Here is an 18,005-nt window from a genome sequence, read left to right as displayed (position 1 = left end):
AGGTTTCAAAGGGGGATGGATCATATGCAAATACATTGGCGGATGTTGGTTCCCTACCATACCAATCACAATGAGTATCCTAGTGTGAAACTGTTGTAGGCTTTGGAACCTACGTACAAAGAGAGAGCTCAGATTTGTCTTGTTTATACCTGAGACCTGGACAAATGAAGTAAGGCTAGATCGTACTCTTAGCAACATAAATTTTGATCACAAATGGGAAGTACCAAGAGTAAGTCGAGGTGGGGGGTTTGGTTCTCTTCTAGAAAGCTTCAGTCAATCTTTTGGTTGAGGATTCACACAGGTATTTTATTGATGCTTCAATTAATAAAAATACAGAAGCGGAGTGGAGGTTCGCAGGATTTTATGGGGAGCCCGATACCTCTAAGAGGCAGGATGCTTGGTAACAGTTAAGAATTTTGAACAATTGTCCCAATATTTCATGGCTATATGCTGTGGACTTCAATGAGATCACAAAGCAAGGGGAAAAAGTGGGAGGGGCCTTAAGGAGTCATGTACAATGGAACTCTTCAAAGATGTAATTGACGAATGCAGATTCATGGATTTGGGATATGTAGATGACAAATTTACTTGGAGTAAGTCATTTGAAATTGGGTATTCAATATGGGAAAGATTGGATAGGGGCTTAGCCACTAGCAGCTAGTTCCTAGAGTTCCCAGGTACAAGGGTAATACATCTATCTTGCACTTCTTCTGACCATGTACCTTTGTTGTTTAATCTTTCAGGTCTTGAAAATCGTCCCCGCAAGAAAGTGTTTAGGTTTGAAGAGACGTGGTTGTCTGACAACCGACGTGGAGAAACTGTGGAAGCATCGTGGTTAGTAGGAGGAATTTCGGGTTCAAGCAATGATGTACTGATGAAGGTGGACAAGTGTAGCAAGGAATTAACATGGTGGACTAAAAATTGTTTTGAAAATGTTCGAAAAGGTTGGAAGAGAAGCTCACTCTTAAGATAGTTGAACATGAAGCCATGAGGAGTGGTTGTAATAATCTTGTTAGAGAACTTAAAACTGAGATAAATGTTCTCATTAATAGAGAAACAAGAATGTGGTGCTAAAGATCAAGAGTTGTGTGGTTAAAGCATGGTGACAGTAACTCCACTTATTTCCATAGTAAAGCCACTAAGTGACACAGGAGAAACTCCATCAGGGGGATTAGAGAAAGTTTGGCACAGTGGCAGGTGCAACTCGAGAAAGTGGAGAAGGTGCTGATAGAGTTTTATGTAGAACTGTACACTAGCTCCAAGCTGGGTAGTTATCTAGAGACCTCAGCTCATGTGGCATACTCGGTTACAGTAGAGATGAATGAAAGTTTGGTGGGAGAGTTCATGGAATGGGAAGCCAGTGTAGCTTTAAAACAAATGGCACCACTAAAGGCCCCTATTCCAGGTGGAATGCCTCCACTATTTTTTCAACACTTTTGGCAGGTGATTGACCATGATATTACCCAATCAATCTTGACTTGGCTGAATGCAGGTATCTTGCCTCACCCGGTGAATCATACTTTCATTACTCTTATTCCCAAAACTAAGAATCCTGAATTAGTCTCTGAGTATAGACCTATTAGCCTATGTAATGTACTATGCAAGATTTTATCTAAGGTATTAGCTAATAGGCTAAAAAAATTCCTTCCCCACCTTATCATTGAGCACCAATTGACATTTGCAAAAAATCACCTTATCACAGCCAACATTCTTGTTGCTTTTGAAACCTTACACTATATGAAGAAACATGTTTCGGGGAAGAATGAGTTTATGACTATTAAGTTAGATACAAGCATGACATATGATAGGGTGGAATGGATTTTTCTTGAAAATCTTATGAGACAAATGGGGTTCTATAAAAGATGGATTGATTTGATTATGTTATGTGTGAAAACTGTTTCATACTCAATACTTGTTAATGGAGAGCCAAAGGGTTTGATTTATCCTACAAGAGGTATAAGGCAAGGGGGCCTACTCTCCCATTTCCTTTTCCTTCTCTACACTGAAGGACTACATATCTTAATAAAAAGAGCAGCAAATAATGGTGATATTAGAGGTTTTTCCCCGTGCAAATGGGGGCCAAAGTTAACCCACTTGTTTTTTGTAGATGATAGTTTGCTCTTTTGTAGAGCAAAAACAAAGGAGTGTCGCAATGTATTAGAACTTCTAGCTCAGTATGAAGCATGCTCAGGGCAAAAAATAAATAAAGATAAAACTGCATTCTTTTTCAGTAAATCAACTCAGGAGGGGAATAGACAAACTATTAAGAGAATGCTGGGGGTGCAAGAAATCCAACATTATGAGAAGTACCTAGGGCTTCCCTCTTTGGTGGGGCGGGGGAAAAAAGTGAGCTTTAGCTACATAAATGAGAGAATTTGGAAGAAACCACAAGGTTGGGAGGGGAAGCTGCTATCTTAGGCTGGAAGAGAAGTACTAAATAAGGCGGTTATTCAAGCAATCACAACTTTTGCTATGGGATGCTTCAAATTGCTCGTGGGTCTTTGTAATGAGATAAAAGCTCTAATTAGAAAATTCTTTTGGGGGCAGAGGGGTGACAAAAGAAAAATACATTGGGTTCCATGGGATGAGTTAACAAAACTTAAAGCAATTGGTGGAATGGGTATTAGGGATCTTGCTCTTTTTAATGAATCTTTGCTGGCAAAGCAGTCTTGGAGATTATTGCATGACACAGATTCTCTTTTCTATCGAGTGTTCAAGGCTTGTTTTTTTCCACAATGCTCAATCATGGAAGCAAAAGAGTTGGTCTTAGGATCATATGCTTGGAAGAGTATTCTGTGCAGAAGGGATGTGATTCAACGAGGTTCTTGTTGGAGGGTAGGTGATAGGAGGTCAATAAATATTTGGCAACATCATTGGTTACCAATAAAACACCCAACCAAAATAACCTCCCTAATGGTTGAGACAATGGATGAAGCCACAGTTGATTGCTTGATAATGCTGAGAAGAGATGCTGGATAGATGAGATAGTTGATGGATTGTTTGTAGAGGAGGAGGCAAGGCTAATTAAAAAAAATTCCATTAGCAAGGGTGACTACTCAGGACTCCCTTTATTGGCCCCTTTCACAAGATGGCCGATACTCTTGCAAAACTAGGTATAGATTTGAAAGAGGAAGCTGATCTAAATTTCCATGAAGACCACGGTGAGCATGACAAGAAACTGTGGAAATGCATTTGTGCACTAAATTCTCCAAACAAGACTAAACACTTCATCTGGAGAGCTTGTAGAAATGGATTGCCAACCAAAGAGAACTTGGTTTGTCGAACAATAATCAATGACCCCATATGTGATTGCTACACAGTAACTTCAGAGACAGTTTTACATTCACTATGGTCATGCTTTAATCTGGATATTGTGTGGGAGAATTTAGAATTTAGGGACTTGAGATAGAGTTCACATTTCCTAGACTTCAAGGATCTCATGGCATGGCTGATTACAAATGATCAATCTCTAGATTTTTTAATGATGATAGCATGGTCAATCTGGACACAGAGGAACCAGATTAGATTAAACCAACCCAACAGCAACACTGATCAAATTTACTAGATAGCTAAGTGCAGATTTGAGGAGCATAATGCCATTAGACCTTGACCACGCCCATGACAACAATAACCTCGTATTGCCTGCAAGGGTGGAGGTACATGGGATGGTCCCCTGCCCCCCCTCCTAAATTTTTTTAGAAACCCTCTAATAGTTGGTAAATTTAGATTTCACCCTATCTATATATATCTAAAAGCTGAAGCATAGCATTTATTTTTGCTACGCTTTAATTGAGCCACATCATTGCCATGTCACGAATTTTTTTTTTCCTTTTTTTGGGTTTCCACTTCACACATTCTCTTTAATCAATCCCATTTTCTCTCTCTCAACTCATCATTTTCCCATCAAACAAACGGCTAAAGTTTATACTATTAATGACTTTCCCATTGAATCCAAATTGCTTTTGAAAGTTCAAAAACGTGTACAAAAACACTTTTGAACGTTTAGACCCCCAAAAACCAATTTAATCAACACATGCAATATGTTAAACAACTAGTGTGCGGAAACTTAACATATGCTATAACATGGAATTGATTAAACAACTATCTAAGCCACAACAAAATAAACCACAGCAAATAATGTAAAGGCAGAGATAGAGAGGAAGGAAGATGCAAACACAGCGATAACACCAGATATGTTATCGAAGAGGAAACCGAAGACCTCGGCGAAAAACCTCTCCGCCGCCCTCCAAGCGGTAATCAATCCACTAGAAAATACAGTTGGGATACAAGGACAGCAATAGACCCTCCAAGCCTAATCTACCCAATGCACCTAAGCCCTCCAAGCTTCTTGCTCCAACGAGATTGCGCCGAACCTTTTTCTTTTCTAGCTTTCCGGATTCCGCTACTACACCGTAGCATCAACTAATGAATATTGGCTCCTTCCTAACTGCTTCCCAGAACTCCAAACGTCTGTCTCACAGAGATGATAATGGTGAGAACCAGGTTTGGTATAAAGGCCTCTCAAGGATTTGACAATGGAGAGGAAGAGAGTGAGGGAATTTGATGAGACTCTAAGGTAGAGATTGTGGGTGAAACAATCTGGTTTTTCTTTAGGGTTTTTCTCTCAAAATTCTCTCTGGAAGCTCTCTTTCAATCGTGGGTTAAAAGGGTATTTATACTGAAGTGGAGTGGAATGCGAAACGTCAGGTTTTTCCAAAATAGGGGTGGCTCGCGGCTTGACCTCGCGGCTTAACTAAGTCGCGAGTTCCAGTCGCAAGTTAACCGTATGGCCAGTTGTCCTGTTTTGTCCTGTAGTGCTCCAGCTAGCATGACTGTTCATCTTCCAGCATGCTTGGCACGTGTGCATCTTCTGGCGGGTTGAAGCCGCGAGTCCAGCCGCGAGTCCCAGCCGCGACACTCTGTTTTCTTGCACACTCTTGAGCAATCTTCACACTATCTCACTCACTACCCTTACAACAATCCCACCTAAATACAGGGTTACTAAATGCTGAATTACAAGCAAATTTGGCACGGAATAAAGCCAATTAGATGGTTGAATAATTTCAACCTTACAGCTTTCAATTCAGCAATCAATCATTCTCTCTCTCTCTCTCTCTGACTTATCATCTCCTTATCAAAAAAACGACTATTCTCCCCATCAAAACATTCAATTACCTTCCCTTGGATTTAAAACCCACCGATTTAGTTTTTTATATATAGATTTTGAAAGTATATTTGAGGTCACCAAATTACAACTAGAATTAGAAAGTCTATTTGAGGTTAGTTTTTCTTTTTCTTTTTTCCCTTGAACTTCTTTGCTTTGCTGCTGTAATTTTTATGGTTTGTAGTTTGTATTGCTTTTTCTTTTTCCTTTTTTTTTTTTTTTTTTTTTTTTTTTTTGGTTTCCACTTCACACATTCTCTTTAATCAATCCCATTTTATTTCTCTCAACTCATCATCTTCCCATCAAGCAAATGGCTAAAGTTTTATACTATTAATGAGTTTCCCATTGAATCCAAATTGCTTTCAATTCAGCAATCAATCCTTCTCTCTCTCTCTCTCTTATCATCCTTATAAAAAAAACGGCTTTTCTCCCCATCAAAACATTCAATTGCCTTCCCTTGGATTTAAAACCCACTATTTAGTTTTTCATATATAGATTTTGAAAGTCTATTTGAGGTCATCAAATTACAACTAGAATTGGAAAGTCTATTTGAGGTCATTTTTTTTTTTCCCTTGAACTTCTTTGCTTTTTTGTTGCAATTTTTATGGTTTGTAGTTTTATTGCTTTCTTTTCACCACATAAGTCACCAAATTACAACTAGAATTGGAAGGTCTATTTGAGGTAAGTTTTTCTTTTTCTTCCCTTCAACTTCTTTGCTTTTTAGTTGCAATTTTTATGGTTTGTAGTTTGTATTGGATTTTCTATTCCGGGGTTGTAAATACCATATTTCTTTTTTCCTTTTTTCAATTTTCAATTGATAGTCTATTTCTTTGTATTCATGTTCACAATTTTTCTTTACATAATCGCGTTTTACCCATTAATTTTTTTTGTATCTAAAGAATTGGAATGCATTTTTTGTTTTTGTTTTAGTACATGACCATTTTCCTCCCATTTGTTTATTTTATTTTCTGAATGGCTTTGTAATTTTTTTAAATTAAATACTACATAAATTCTTGCTAATTTTCTTTTAATCTCATCTAAATTTATGCTAATTTTTAACTTCTTAGAATAACTTGGAAGAGGAAACAAAATATTATGATTCATAGGTATGGACCATATGATCCTCTTTTTCTTTGTATTTGGGATTATAACTTAGCTTTATATGGTTATTTTCATTATTTTTTTGAAAAATTACGATGTAAAGGTTTGTACTAGATTTTATTTTCCAGGGTTGTAAATACCATGTTTCTTTTTTTTTTTTTTTTTTGAATTTTCAATTGATAGTCTATTTCTTTGTATTCATGTTTACAATTTTTCTTTACATAATTGTGTTTTACCCATTAAAATGGATTGGAATGCGTTTTATTGATTTGGTACATGATCATTTGCCTCCCATTTGTTTATTTTATTTTCCAAATGGCTTCGTAATTCTTAAATTAAATACTACATACATTCTTGCTAATGTTCTTTTAATCTCATCTAAATCTATGCTAATTTCTAACTTTTTAGTTCTTAGGATAACTTGGAAGAGGGAACAAAATATTATGATCGATAGGTATGGACCGTATGGTGTTCCTCTTTTTCTTTGTATTTGGGATTGTAACTTAGCTTTATATAGTTATTTTCATATATTTTTTGACAAAATTATGATGTAAATTACATTATCATAAGTCAGACATACAAAAGTTTTTTTTTTAATTATAATTTTATATAAATAAGATCTAATCTCTAATTCTTACCATTTATCTTTAAAAAAAAAAAAAAAAACTTACAATTTAAAATTTTTAAGGAAATAACTTTTGGACGCTTACAATGTTTAACTATTGCATCCATTTTATGACTGTGGACATGCATACAGTATTGAAACTATTGATTTATGTTTTCCGTGGTAATACTAATGTTCATTACTTTGGAATTAAAAAATTCTCTCAATTGAAGCATATACCTCAGTGTGATCTCATTCTTAAGAAATCTTGCAACTTAATTCAATCATGCTAATCAATATATATAAACAAATAGAATGATTTTGTACAGTCCAACACGAATTAAATCATATTATACCTTAGTTAGCTTAATTAAACTTATCTAATTCTCGAGAGGAAAAAAAAAAAAAAAACCTAAACTTATTTCTTATATCTTATTCTGAGTTCAATTTGGCTATGACATGTTGCACTTCAATCTATCATACTCCTTAATTATACATAAATATGATAGAAATAATATTTAGATAAATACAATAGGAAATCAACTGGGAATTTCTTTTGTACTTAAAAAAAAAAAATTCTTAAATGCATACTATACAAATTCCATTATTATAATAATTCTTAAATAGTATTGTAAGGCCTCAATTTGGGTCCCTAGCCCAAATGGTGGATGAACTTAGGCCTAAAAAGCTCAATACAATGAATTTGTAGAGAGTGGGTTGGAAAACTAGGCTTTAATGAGTTGGACAACAAGTAAAATGGATTCAAATGACAAGAAAAGAAAGATAGACTAATTTGAACTAAAGAAAATCGTCCTCGGCAAAGTCCGGGGAGATCAGCTCATATATATATATATATATATATATATCTCAAGTTTGATTACAAATTTAGTTTTTGATTGCTACAATGTTTTTCTCTTAATTTCTCTATTTCCTTCTCTCATTGCCTCCTTCTTCTTTTATACTATCTTCCCCTTTCATCTCTACCCTCCACGTGCAGGTTAGATGGTTGGTGTTGATATTTGTCCTATCAGCACCTTCCTGAAATCTTTGTGTAGTAGCTATAAGGCTGAAAACCACTGTTCATGTATCACTTCCACATTAATGAGGTCAGAGGGTTAGTTACAGAGCATTCAATGCGATGGTAGCAGCTTTCTCCTTAGATATTTTAGGACTCCCCCCTGTCCTATGTTTCTGTAATGCTTATTCGTATCAACAGAATTTCCTGGAATGTTCCCCTAGACGGCAGACCTCCTTTTCAGACCTCGGCTTTGGTTAGCCGAGGAGGCATTTATCCTTGGGCCACCCTCATAGGCTCTTATGACCAAAACTAACTTCTTCATTTACCAACACGGACTCTCTCGATAATGTTTACTCCTTCTTGGATGACTTCACGCCCTCGGATTGGGCCCCAGACCCAATATATACATAGATAATGAGCTCCTGTGCCCAATACCCCTACAAGTATGTACTTAAATATTCACTATTAACTCTTTTAGCTACGTAGTCAATTTTTTCCCCCTAAAGTGGGTATAATTTTCCTCTTAAATTATTCCTAAGAGGCATATATATATATATTTTTTTTTTTTATTATTATTTTTTTTTTAAGGGAGGGGGGTGGAAGTAACCTAAAAGGCAAGAGTTAAAACAATTAATTTCTATGTACAATTTCCCTTAGGGTATAATTGGGGGAAAAAGTCATTCCCTACCTATATATTTCTTCTATCTAATTGAAAAAAAAAACCATAAAATTCTCATTTATGAAGGAAAGTCTCAAATTTTTCATAAACTTATATGGTAGCCCAAAAGTCCTTCATTCAGACTTATTATTATTTTACCACATTGGATTTGATGATGATGATATATATATATATATATATATAATCACATTATATATATATATATATAATCACATTAACTATGCAATTTACCATTTATAAATACATTTTTCAATTACCAAAACATAGAAAGTCTCTTCCACTTCCCTAACCTTCCCCTCTCTCAACACTTATGTATTGTGTATACCTTTTCCCCTTCCCATACATAATTTTTATATTTATATATGTTCTCTTTTAATCTCTCTTAAAACCAATAAGCATAGTATTTGTGATGGAATTTTTTTAAATTTCACTACATGTTTGTTTTTGATATCTACTATCAAAGGTACCTCTCTCTCTCTCTCTCTCTCATTTCGATTTCTCTATAATCTTGATCTTCTATTTGTTAAAATTTAGAAATTGTGTTTGACTCCATCTTGCTAAGTTCTTTTTCATGATCATTGGTTTATATATTGTGAGTTGGCTTAAAGTTGAGGACTTGGGAGAAATCAAACAAGATATAATTGCTACATGAAAATTATAGAAATCAACAGTATTAATATATACAAAAACAAATATGGATATTTATAAACAATTATATTGTAAATATGTTTGCTTTCCCCTACCCCTTCTATGTTATTTATTGATTGACTAAGGTCAACTACACATTTAGCTTCCTTAGTTTTTCACATTTTTTAAATTGTATGGAAATGAAAAATAGAAATCAGTATATGTTTTGGGGAGAAATTTTTTTTGTAATAGTTGATTTTCATATATGAGTTTAGTGATTATGAAAATATAATTTGTTATAACTTTGTTTAATAGTTCTTATGTGATAAAATGGAAACAAAGTTTGAATAAATTGTTCATTAACTTCTCAAAAAATGCAAAATAATGTTAGCTTTCATATGAAATCTTCAAGATTCATTTTTATGTTCTAATAAAAATTATACATTTTCCATTTTTTAATTGTGTTCTATTTTGATGCATTTCTCACTATATTATAATGTATTACAAATATTGTCATAAATAATAATTGAGAGTAAAATGCAACATGTTTTCTTGCCAAAAAAAATATATTTATACAAAAAATCAAGATATAGACTTCTTTACTTGCATAAAATATATTATATATATTACAATGTAATCACATTATTGTGTGATGAGTTTGAGACTATTACTTATAATTCTCAACTACTATTCTCATTCTTTGCTTGGCAAAAAAGAATATGACATCAAATTTTCTCGCACATTGCGAGGGTCTGCGATTAGTTTTTTTAATAGTCGGCCCTTACAAGAATAAAGCTTCCCCCCCCCCCCCCCCCTTCAACACATCAACCAAATTTGGATCCCCAAAATCCTAATTTTTCACCATTTGTTTTTTTCCACTCCTTCTCTCAACACCTTAGCCATTTCTCATATACTTTTATTAACTTCTTCTAATTTTTAGTTTTAGTTCCATTTAGAAGATTCATTCATTTTTTTTTTTCCTAAAAGGATAAAACTTACATACGGTATATTAAATTCCCTAATTAAACACAACTATATTTTTGTTCTCCCCTCTCCCCGCGTGTGTGTGTTAAAAATACTTAGTATTCTCAAAAGAAAAAACAATGGGTTAATCTCACATTGGAAAATGAGTGTGAGTTAAAGAGGTTTAAAGCCTGTGCTGTGTATCCAAGAGTTAGGCCATTTTAGATATACATCACTATAAGTTTCTTTAAAAAACCTTCTCCCCTCTCCCCATGTGTGTGTTAAAAATACTTAGTATTCTTAAATATATATATATATATATAGGATTTTACTATTGTGTGCCTTTTCATTTTTGGAAAAAGTTTCTCGAGAATTGAAAAAGTAATGACAGTTTTTTCAATTTCTGAGAAAATGTTTCCAAAAATAGAAAGCTTAATGTGTGCCTTAAGGGCACACATTAACTGGACTCATATATATATATATATTAAACACAATTGTTCTTGAAAATGAAAATAATGTTTGTGTTTTATTGGTCATGGTAAATAAGTGGTTGAGTTTCATTAGGAAACATAATGTACTACACTTAAAAATGTACTGTATTTAAGTTTTTCCCTTTTCCCAAAACTATACAATATGCCCTTCTATTTTTGAGAGATAGTTTCAACTTATGACATTCGCTTTTGATTATTACTCTTTATCATCAGACCAAATAACCAATTGGTTTTTGTTGTTGTTGTTTTGTGTGTGTGTGTGTGTGTGTGTGTGTTTTATTGGTCATGGTAAATAAGTGGTTGAGTTTCATTAGGAAACATAATGTACTACACTTAAAAATGTACTGTATTTAAGTTTTTCCCTTTTCCCAAAACTCTACAAGCCCTTCCATTTTTGAGAGATAGTTTCAACTTATGACATTCGCTCTTGATTATTACTCTTTATCATCAGACTAAATAACCAATTGGTTTTTGTTGTTGTTGTTGTTGGTTTTTTTTTTTGTGTGTGTGTGTGTGTGTGTGTGTGTGTGTGTGTGTGTGTGTGTGTGTGTGGGCGAGGATCAAATCCCAGATTTTTTCACTTGGTCGTTTAGCTTGTTCGTATTTTAAGTATTTATAAGAATTACACTAATAAAAAAAAAATGCACGAAGACATGTATGTATGTTGTAGTTTGAATTTTTCTTGAATTATAAATTAATACGATAGTTCTACCTCGGCTTCCCTAAACATAGATTCCTGATTTCGGCCTTAATTGCATGGATTCCACCTCCGCAAGACTTGTTCAAGGTAAACTATGATGGGGCCAACCACCGCACACCCTTGGTGCTATGGTTACTTTATAAGTATAAGTGCTTGTAGGGTGTGGGGGGCAATGGCTAGAGTTCAAGTCTCCAGAAGGAAGCTTCACACACATATACACTTAGATTAGGTTAAAGTAGAAATTCTATTTTGTGTAAAAAAAAAAAAAAAAAAAAAAAAAAAAAAAAAAAAACAATGATGGAGCCATATTTGCTGAAGGCAACAAATCTGGTATAGGTGTTGTTATTCGTGACAACAAAAACAATGGGGTAGTAATCGCTTCTCTAATTCAATAGCTACCGTTAGCATATCAAGTTGTGGAGATTGAGGCACTTGCAGCAACTCGAACTCTTGAATATGCCCTGGAGATTGGTGTCAACCATGCTATTGTTAAAGGGGATTCAGAGGTAGTGGTAAAGGCGCTAGCTACGGAAGAATTCAGTTTGACTTTTCATGGTTTGTTACTTAAAGACTCAGTTTATTTTTCTAGTCAGAATTTTAAATTACTTTACTATCATACGAAGAGAGGGGGTAACAAAGTTGCTCACAAATTGACGAGATTAGCTGCCAATACTGTTAACTATGCAATATGAATGAAAGATGTTCCGCAATGCATCTACCCTCTAATTTAGGCTGATATACTTGTTATGTATTAATAAAGTTTCGATGTCTTTTCTCTCCCAAAAAAAAAAAAAAAAAAATTTCTAGTATGATCTGGCTTCTAAAATTACATCTTTCACTTTATTATCCCAACACGTGGTGAACGGCTATCCGAATTAGATGCCCACACGTAAAAAAATTAAAATGTGGTTGATAAGTGATAACGTCCCTCTATAAGACGTGTCGCGCGTTGGCTGGTCTCAACATCACGAACCGGATCCGCATAGACCCAAACCGGCTTTGGCTACCATTCTCAAATCTCAAATCTCAGATAACCACGGAACTGGACGCGACACGTTAAATTTAACTGGAATTAAATCTACTTTGGCGTCCGCTTCTCCAGAACCTTCCACTGGGTCCCTCCCTATATATAAACCAACTTTCCTCGCTTTCGCCCCTTAACTTTAATCCAAACACAAATTCCAATTACCTGTGAGATCAAATTACAATCTCTGCGATTTCTCTCAGACTCTGTTCCATCAGATCCTATGGTAAGCTCCTCCACATTTCTTTGCAGATTTGATTTTCAGAACCTTTGTGTTGCTTTCACTTCTGATTTTTTTTTTTTTTTTTGAAATTCTCGATATTTAGGTTTTTCTTCTTTCAGTTTGTATTTTTTGATTTAGGAGTTTTATTTTGTGCCAGATTAATTAAGAGAACAATTCGTTGATTTTTTTTTTTGTGTGTTTAATTTATAGAAGTGTGTGTGTCCGATAATATTGATTAATAGAGCGATTGTTGAATTTTTGATATTAGATAACGATAAATCATTTTCTTGATTGTTGATTTAGCTCATGTTCTTGATATAAGATTGTTTATGTTTGTTTATTTAGAAATTTGTGTTAAGAGATTTAGGCTCGAATATTAGAAGAGCCATGTTCAAACATAATAATGTGTTAATGAGAAAGCTTGTGAGTATGAGGCTCGGTTTAATTATATTTAATTTTATATGTTTATATGTATACGCGTATAAAAATATACTTATATAGATTTGATATTGGATTGTGTAAGTTTGTAATCAAATCTTTAAAATATCGGATTATTATTTGTAATTTCTTGATAATATAAATGGTTCACCTTTATATAATTTTTAACACTATAAGGTTGGTGAATCTAATTTTTATGTGTTCATAAAAAAATCATTCTATCTAATTAGCTAAAATAATATAATTCTAACTATAATTAGTTTTATTTTTTAGTAGAGATTTGTGAGAGGTAAAAATATTTAGTCAAAAAGAATAAGTTAACTTTAACCAAGTAGCTCAACTTTGTTCAGAATAAAATTAATTGAAAAGTTTGGAACTTTTAATACTTGGCTCGTTTACAGCCCTAAATTGATGTCATGGAAAATAGAATTCTTTGAGAAAAAAGTTTAATGAGTACTCTCTTCTGTAAAATATTTTTTCTTTTTTAGAAAGAGAATGGAATTGATACTCTTCCATTTCAGATTACTCTCTTTTTGAAAGAAAAAAAAAAGGGGAGAGAAGAGTCTCTCTTTTGCTCAAGAAGATAATGCACCGTAGAAGTTTATGATTTTTAAGTAATTGTTCTCTTTAAGTCATTGACAATTTGTCATGAAATTTTGAATTCATACGGCTTTGTTTATTTTAAGCTTTTCTATCCCGGATTGACCGCTGCCTTTTGAGTGGCAGATGGATCAATCGGATATCTGGACAGTGGACACCCAAAATGGTTTGTTAAAAACCACCGGCTACCATCATCCACCACCATAGAACTGCTCTACCGATAAACCAACACAAATCCACTACAGGACCAAATAACTGTACATCACCACAACACCATCCCAAACACAACCCACATGTCCATTCTTGACAGAGTAGGAGGATAAAAGGAGGCGATAGGATCTTTAATAGTGTAGGGCTTTGGGAATGAAAAATGAGAGTCAGCCTAAGGGGGAAGGGAATTCTGGGTAAAATGAAAAATGTGAGATAGAGAGAGGATAATTATGGATAATTCATTGGGAATGTGTCAACATCAGGTGGAATGACGGGAAAAGATATCACTGTAAATATTAGGGGAAAATACTTTTTTTTTTTTTGAAACAAACCTTTATAGGAATTATCTGGACTTATTTTTGCTGAATTTGATATTTAGGAGGGTTATGTTCATTTGTTTTGGATGCATGTGTTTTTAATTTCTATTCTTTTCTTTGGTAGTATTTTTTGTTCATATTGTCCTCTTAGAACTAATCTTCGTTTTCTATTTGATGGTTTCACAGATGTCGTACTCCAGAAGGTCAAGGTATGTTTTGTTCTAACATGTGATTGTGGTTTTATTGATATGGTTGTGTTACTGTCTCGGTTTCTAATTGCTGTGTATTTTACTTGTAACAAAATTTCTAGGTATTCTCGCTCTCCTTCACCATACAGGCGATACAGGTCTGTCTCAAGGTCACTGTCAAGGTCAAGGTCAACGAGCCGGTCAAGGTAGTGCCATAAGCACCCGTTATCTTTGCTTGTGGATCCCATTGTGTTGCTCTTTTATTTTATTTTTTTGGTTATTGTTTCATATGATCTTGATCTAGCTGATGGGACTCCTATTTTATTTTTTGGGCTAGGTATGGCAGGAGTCCTTCAAGGGATGTGGAAAATCCTGGCAACAATCTGTATGTGACAGGATTGTCACCTCGGGTCACAAAGAGAGAACTTGAAAAGCACTTTGCAATTGAGGGAACGGTATGATCGAAGCTAAATCTATTAAGAAATTGTTATGTTTTTGTACCCGGTCCTATTTTGTTGGGTATAGAATGTTGTGAATAATATGTGGGATCTCACTTCTATGAGTGGCTATTTTAGGTTGTGGATGTTCATCTTGTAGTTGATCCCTGGACCAGAGAATCCCGTGGCTTTGGGTTTGTTACAATGGCCACCTTAGAGGAGGCTGATCGCTGCATTAAGCATTTGAACAATTCTGTTATTGAAGGCCGTGTGATTACGGTCGAGAAGGTAATAGTTCTTTACATTTACTTTTGACTGTTGACCACTTGTTGCTTCACTAATTCTTGGTCAAAGTACTCCATTCAACATTGTATGAGATTATTCAATATTAGATGGTTTCTACTGGTTCTTTGAGTTTGAAAGTTGTTTGCTTCTTTCCACTTGAAGTTTTTGTGGCAGCAGGTTAGCTGTGTGTAGCAGCTCTTCACCAAACTCAAACTACAACTAAACAAACAAATCAAACACTTCAACAAGTATCAGACATGGGGTTGTATGCCCTGCATTTCTCTCTTTTCTAGCAATTAAATCTTGCTGTGTTTCAATTTCTTTACTATTTTCTTATATCATCTCTTTCTGTCCACCACATTTTTTTTTTAGATACTATCTTGCTGTGTGCCTATATCTTGATTTGTCTTGTAATTCGCTGATCTAATGCTTTGATTTTTCATTTGTTGCAGGCTAGGAGGCGGAGAGGACGCACTCCTACTCCGGGGAGGTATCTTGGACTCAGAACAATCCGAGGTAAGAATCTTCTTACTCTGAATAAGTTTCTTAATGGATCTTTTTTGTCTTGTTTTGTGGTCTATCTTGGTCTTATTTTCTCCTGTGACTTGTCTTGGCATAGTGCGCCGTCGAACACCTAGCTACTCTCCTCGGCGATCTCCCAGTTACTCTCCTTACCGAAGGGGTCGAAGTCGCTCTCCACGTTACTCGTCTGAACGTAGTAGGAGCAGATCATACTCTCCTTATTATGTCAGGCAGAGGTCGTGCTCTCCTTACTACAGCCGGCGGTCATACTCTCCTGACTACAGCAGGCGGTCATACTCAAGGTGCAGAACCAGATCTCCTTACTACAGCCGACGCAGGTCCTACTCTCGGTCTGCCTCTCCTTACAGTCTGTCACCTGTTAGTCAGCGTGATCAGTCTTACTCTCCTTACGATTCAAGGTACTGCTACCGTGATCAGTCTTACTCTCCTTATGATTCAAGGTACCACTACCGTTCTGTCTCTCGAAGCATGTCACCTAGGCCAAGAAGGTCAAGGCGGAGCTACTCACACAGTGTCTCACCCAGGCCTAGGAGGAGCTCTAGGAGGAGCTACTCACGCAGTGTTTCCCCAAAAGGAAGGACTTCCAGGAGTTATTTTAGAAGCGTTTCACCGAAACCAAGGAGCACAAAGAGTCGATCGCATGGTGGTTCGTCCAGGCATGGATATTCTAGAAGCTACTCTAGGAGTCCAAGTGGGAGTGTGAGTCCGAGTTCTAGATCGATTTCAAGGTCAAGGTCTGCGTCTGCTAGTTCTAGGTCTCCTTCCAGGTGAAGAGTGAAATGTCTTGCATATCTAGCATGCTAGGAGTGACCCAGTGAAATGTTGGCGTGGACAAACTAAGTTACTGTATATTGGGTAGTTTATGGTTTGTCTGTTGACTTATGAGTTAATAGTACTCTTTTTCTAAAAATAATCAGCAGCTTTTAGTTTTGCGAATGATCTTTGTCCAAATGGATGTGAAGTCCAGTGATACAAAACTTAATGCGACACCTTTGTCCAAGGGAAATTCTATAGCTCAGGTGATATAGATTAAATCTCACGATTCCCTTGTCCACTGATACAATTAATAATGTGCAGAGTCCCTCATATGGTGCTTGGGTGTATTATAGGTGCATTTTTAGTTCCAATGACTACACAGGCATGCGATTTCCAGGTAGGGTTCGGGCTTTTGGCGGCTCATGCTTAACTCTTGAGCTTTGCTTGATTAGGCTGGTGAGGGGGCTGTCTAAGCATCCTAGTCTGAGCGGTTCGCCATTATTTTTACTGTTAAGCAAAATTATTATAAGAAAAAAACCTGTGTGTCATGAAATAATGTGCAATTCCTGTGGTAATTATCTGTTTATGGAACTCAGCCTATTATAAGTTTGGCTTTACCTAACCATGGTAACGCATTGCTTGAATCTATATCAATTAGGCTTTGGCAAGTCCTTCAGCTAGCATTAGCATCAGAAAATGTTACTCTATCCTATTTTGCTATTTCAAACAGTTACTTTATCAATTATATTATTCTATTTTATAACACACTTAACATCTCGAAATTCTATTTTACCATACTGCACATTAAAATAATATATGTAAATAATAAAATATACTTTTTCTTTTTTTGTTTTTTTCCAATTTTTCTCCTCCACCTTCCCTCAACCTCTACACCGCGCCTCCACTGCCCAGTCACCACCCCCGCGCCTCTACCATGTCCACCACACTACAACTATCCATTGCCCACCAAAATCCCACCGGAACAAAAACTCATAATAATTAAAAAAAAAAAAAACCCATCGGAAAGGCAGAACCTAGAAGAACCAGCCAACCATACAGTGACCCATGGCGATCTCCACCAAATCCATCACCGTGACCCACGTTGATCTTGCCATGACCTTGCCGAACCCAAACATTGGCGATCTCCGACGACCAACAACCCACTTCAGCCACAACTCAACCACGACCTAAACACCGGACCCAACCATGACCAACAACCCAAACACCGAACCCAACCATGACCCATAACCCACTTCAGCCATACCCATCTCTTCCTTTAAGCACTGGTCATAGCAAAAAAAAAAAAAAACCACAACCACCACAGTGACCCATGCCAAAGACCAAAACCACCACAGTGACCCACGCTGTCACCCATGCCAAAAGAAAAAAAAAAAAAAAAGCAACCACAAAACCCACTAGATTGTAACCTACCAGAAAAAATGAGCCACTGTGATGTGTGATGTTGATGTTGGGAGGGGGATGGTGTTTGGGTCTGAAGAGAGGAGAGAGCAAATAAGAAAGAGAGAAGGAAGAGAGAGAAGAGAACAGAGAAAATGAGAGAGAGGAGAGAGAAAGTTCGCATCAGGTGAGAATTAAAAAAAAAAAAAAATATATATATATATATATATTTTTACAAT

The 18,005-nt window shown here is 35.6% G+C and overlaps 1 protein-coding gene across 8 annotated transcripts; it reads left to right on the top strand.

Annotated features, from left to right (window-relative positions):
- The first annotated feature begins 12,446 nt into the window (after window positions 1–12,446).
- On the top strand, window positions 12,447–16,548 carry LOC126728013 (serine/arginine-rich splicing factor SR45a). Of its 8 annotated transcripts, none has more exons than XR_007656398.1 (8): window positions 12,447–12,597; window positions 14,346–14,368; window positions 14,470–14,553; window positions 14,685–14,802; window positions 14,923–15,072; window positions 15,247–15,331; window positions 15,522–15,585; window positions 15,689–15,871. XR_007656398.1 is itself a non-coding variant. In XM_050433903.1 (8 exons), exons 1-8 carry the CDS (start codon window positions 12,595–12,597, stop codon window positions 16,381–16,383), a joined length of 1,095 nt encoding a protein of 364 aa, XP_050289860.1. In that variant the 5' UTR covers window positions 12,448–12,594; the 3' UTR covers window positions 16,384–16,548. The 8 variants fall into 8 exon arrangements, 3 of the variants coding, with proteins under 3 accessions (XP_050289871.1, XP_050289860.1, XP_050289856.1); XR_007656397.1 differs by having other exon boundaries at window positions 15,247–15,334; XR_007656395.1 differs by having other exon boundaries at window positions 12,448–12,597; window positions 15,232–15,331.
- Window positions 16,549–18,005: the final 1,457 nt, after the last annotated feature.

Source organism: Quercus robur, chromosome 1 (assembly GCF_932294415.1).
Source record: "Quercus robur chromosome 1, dhQueRobu3.1, whole genome shotgun sequence".
Lineage (NCBI taxonomy): Eukaryota > Viridiplantae > Streptophyta > Magnoliopsida > Fagales > Fagaceae > Quercus > Quercus robur.
The sequence above is the reverse complement of the archived record's forward strand: the minus strand, read 5'-3'. Positions and strand labels throughout refer to the sequence as shown.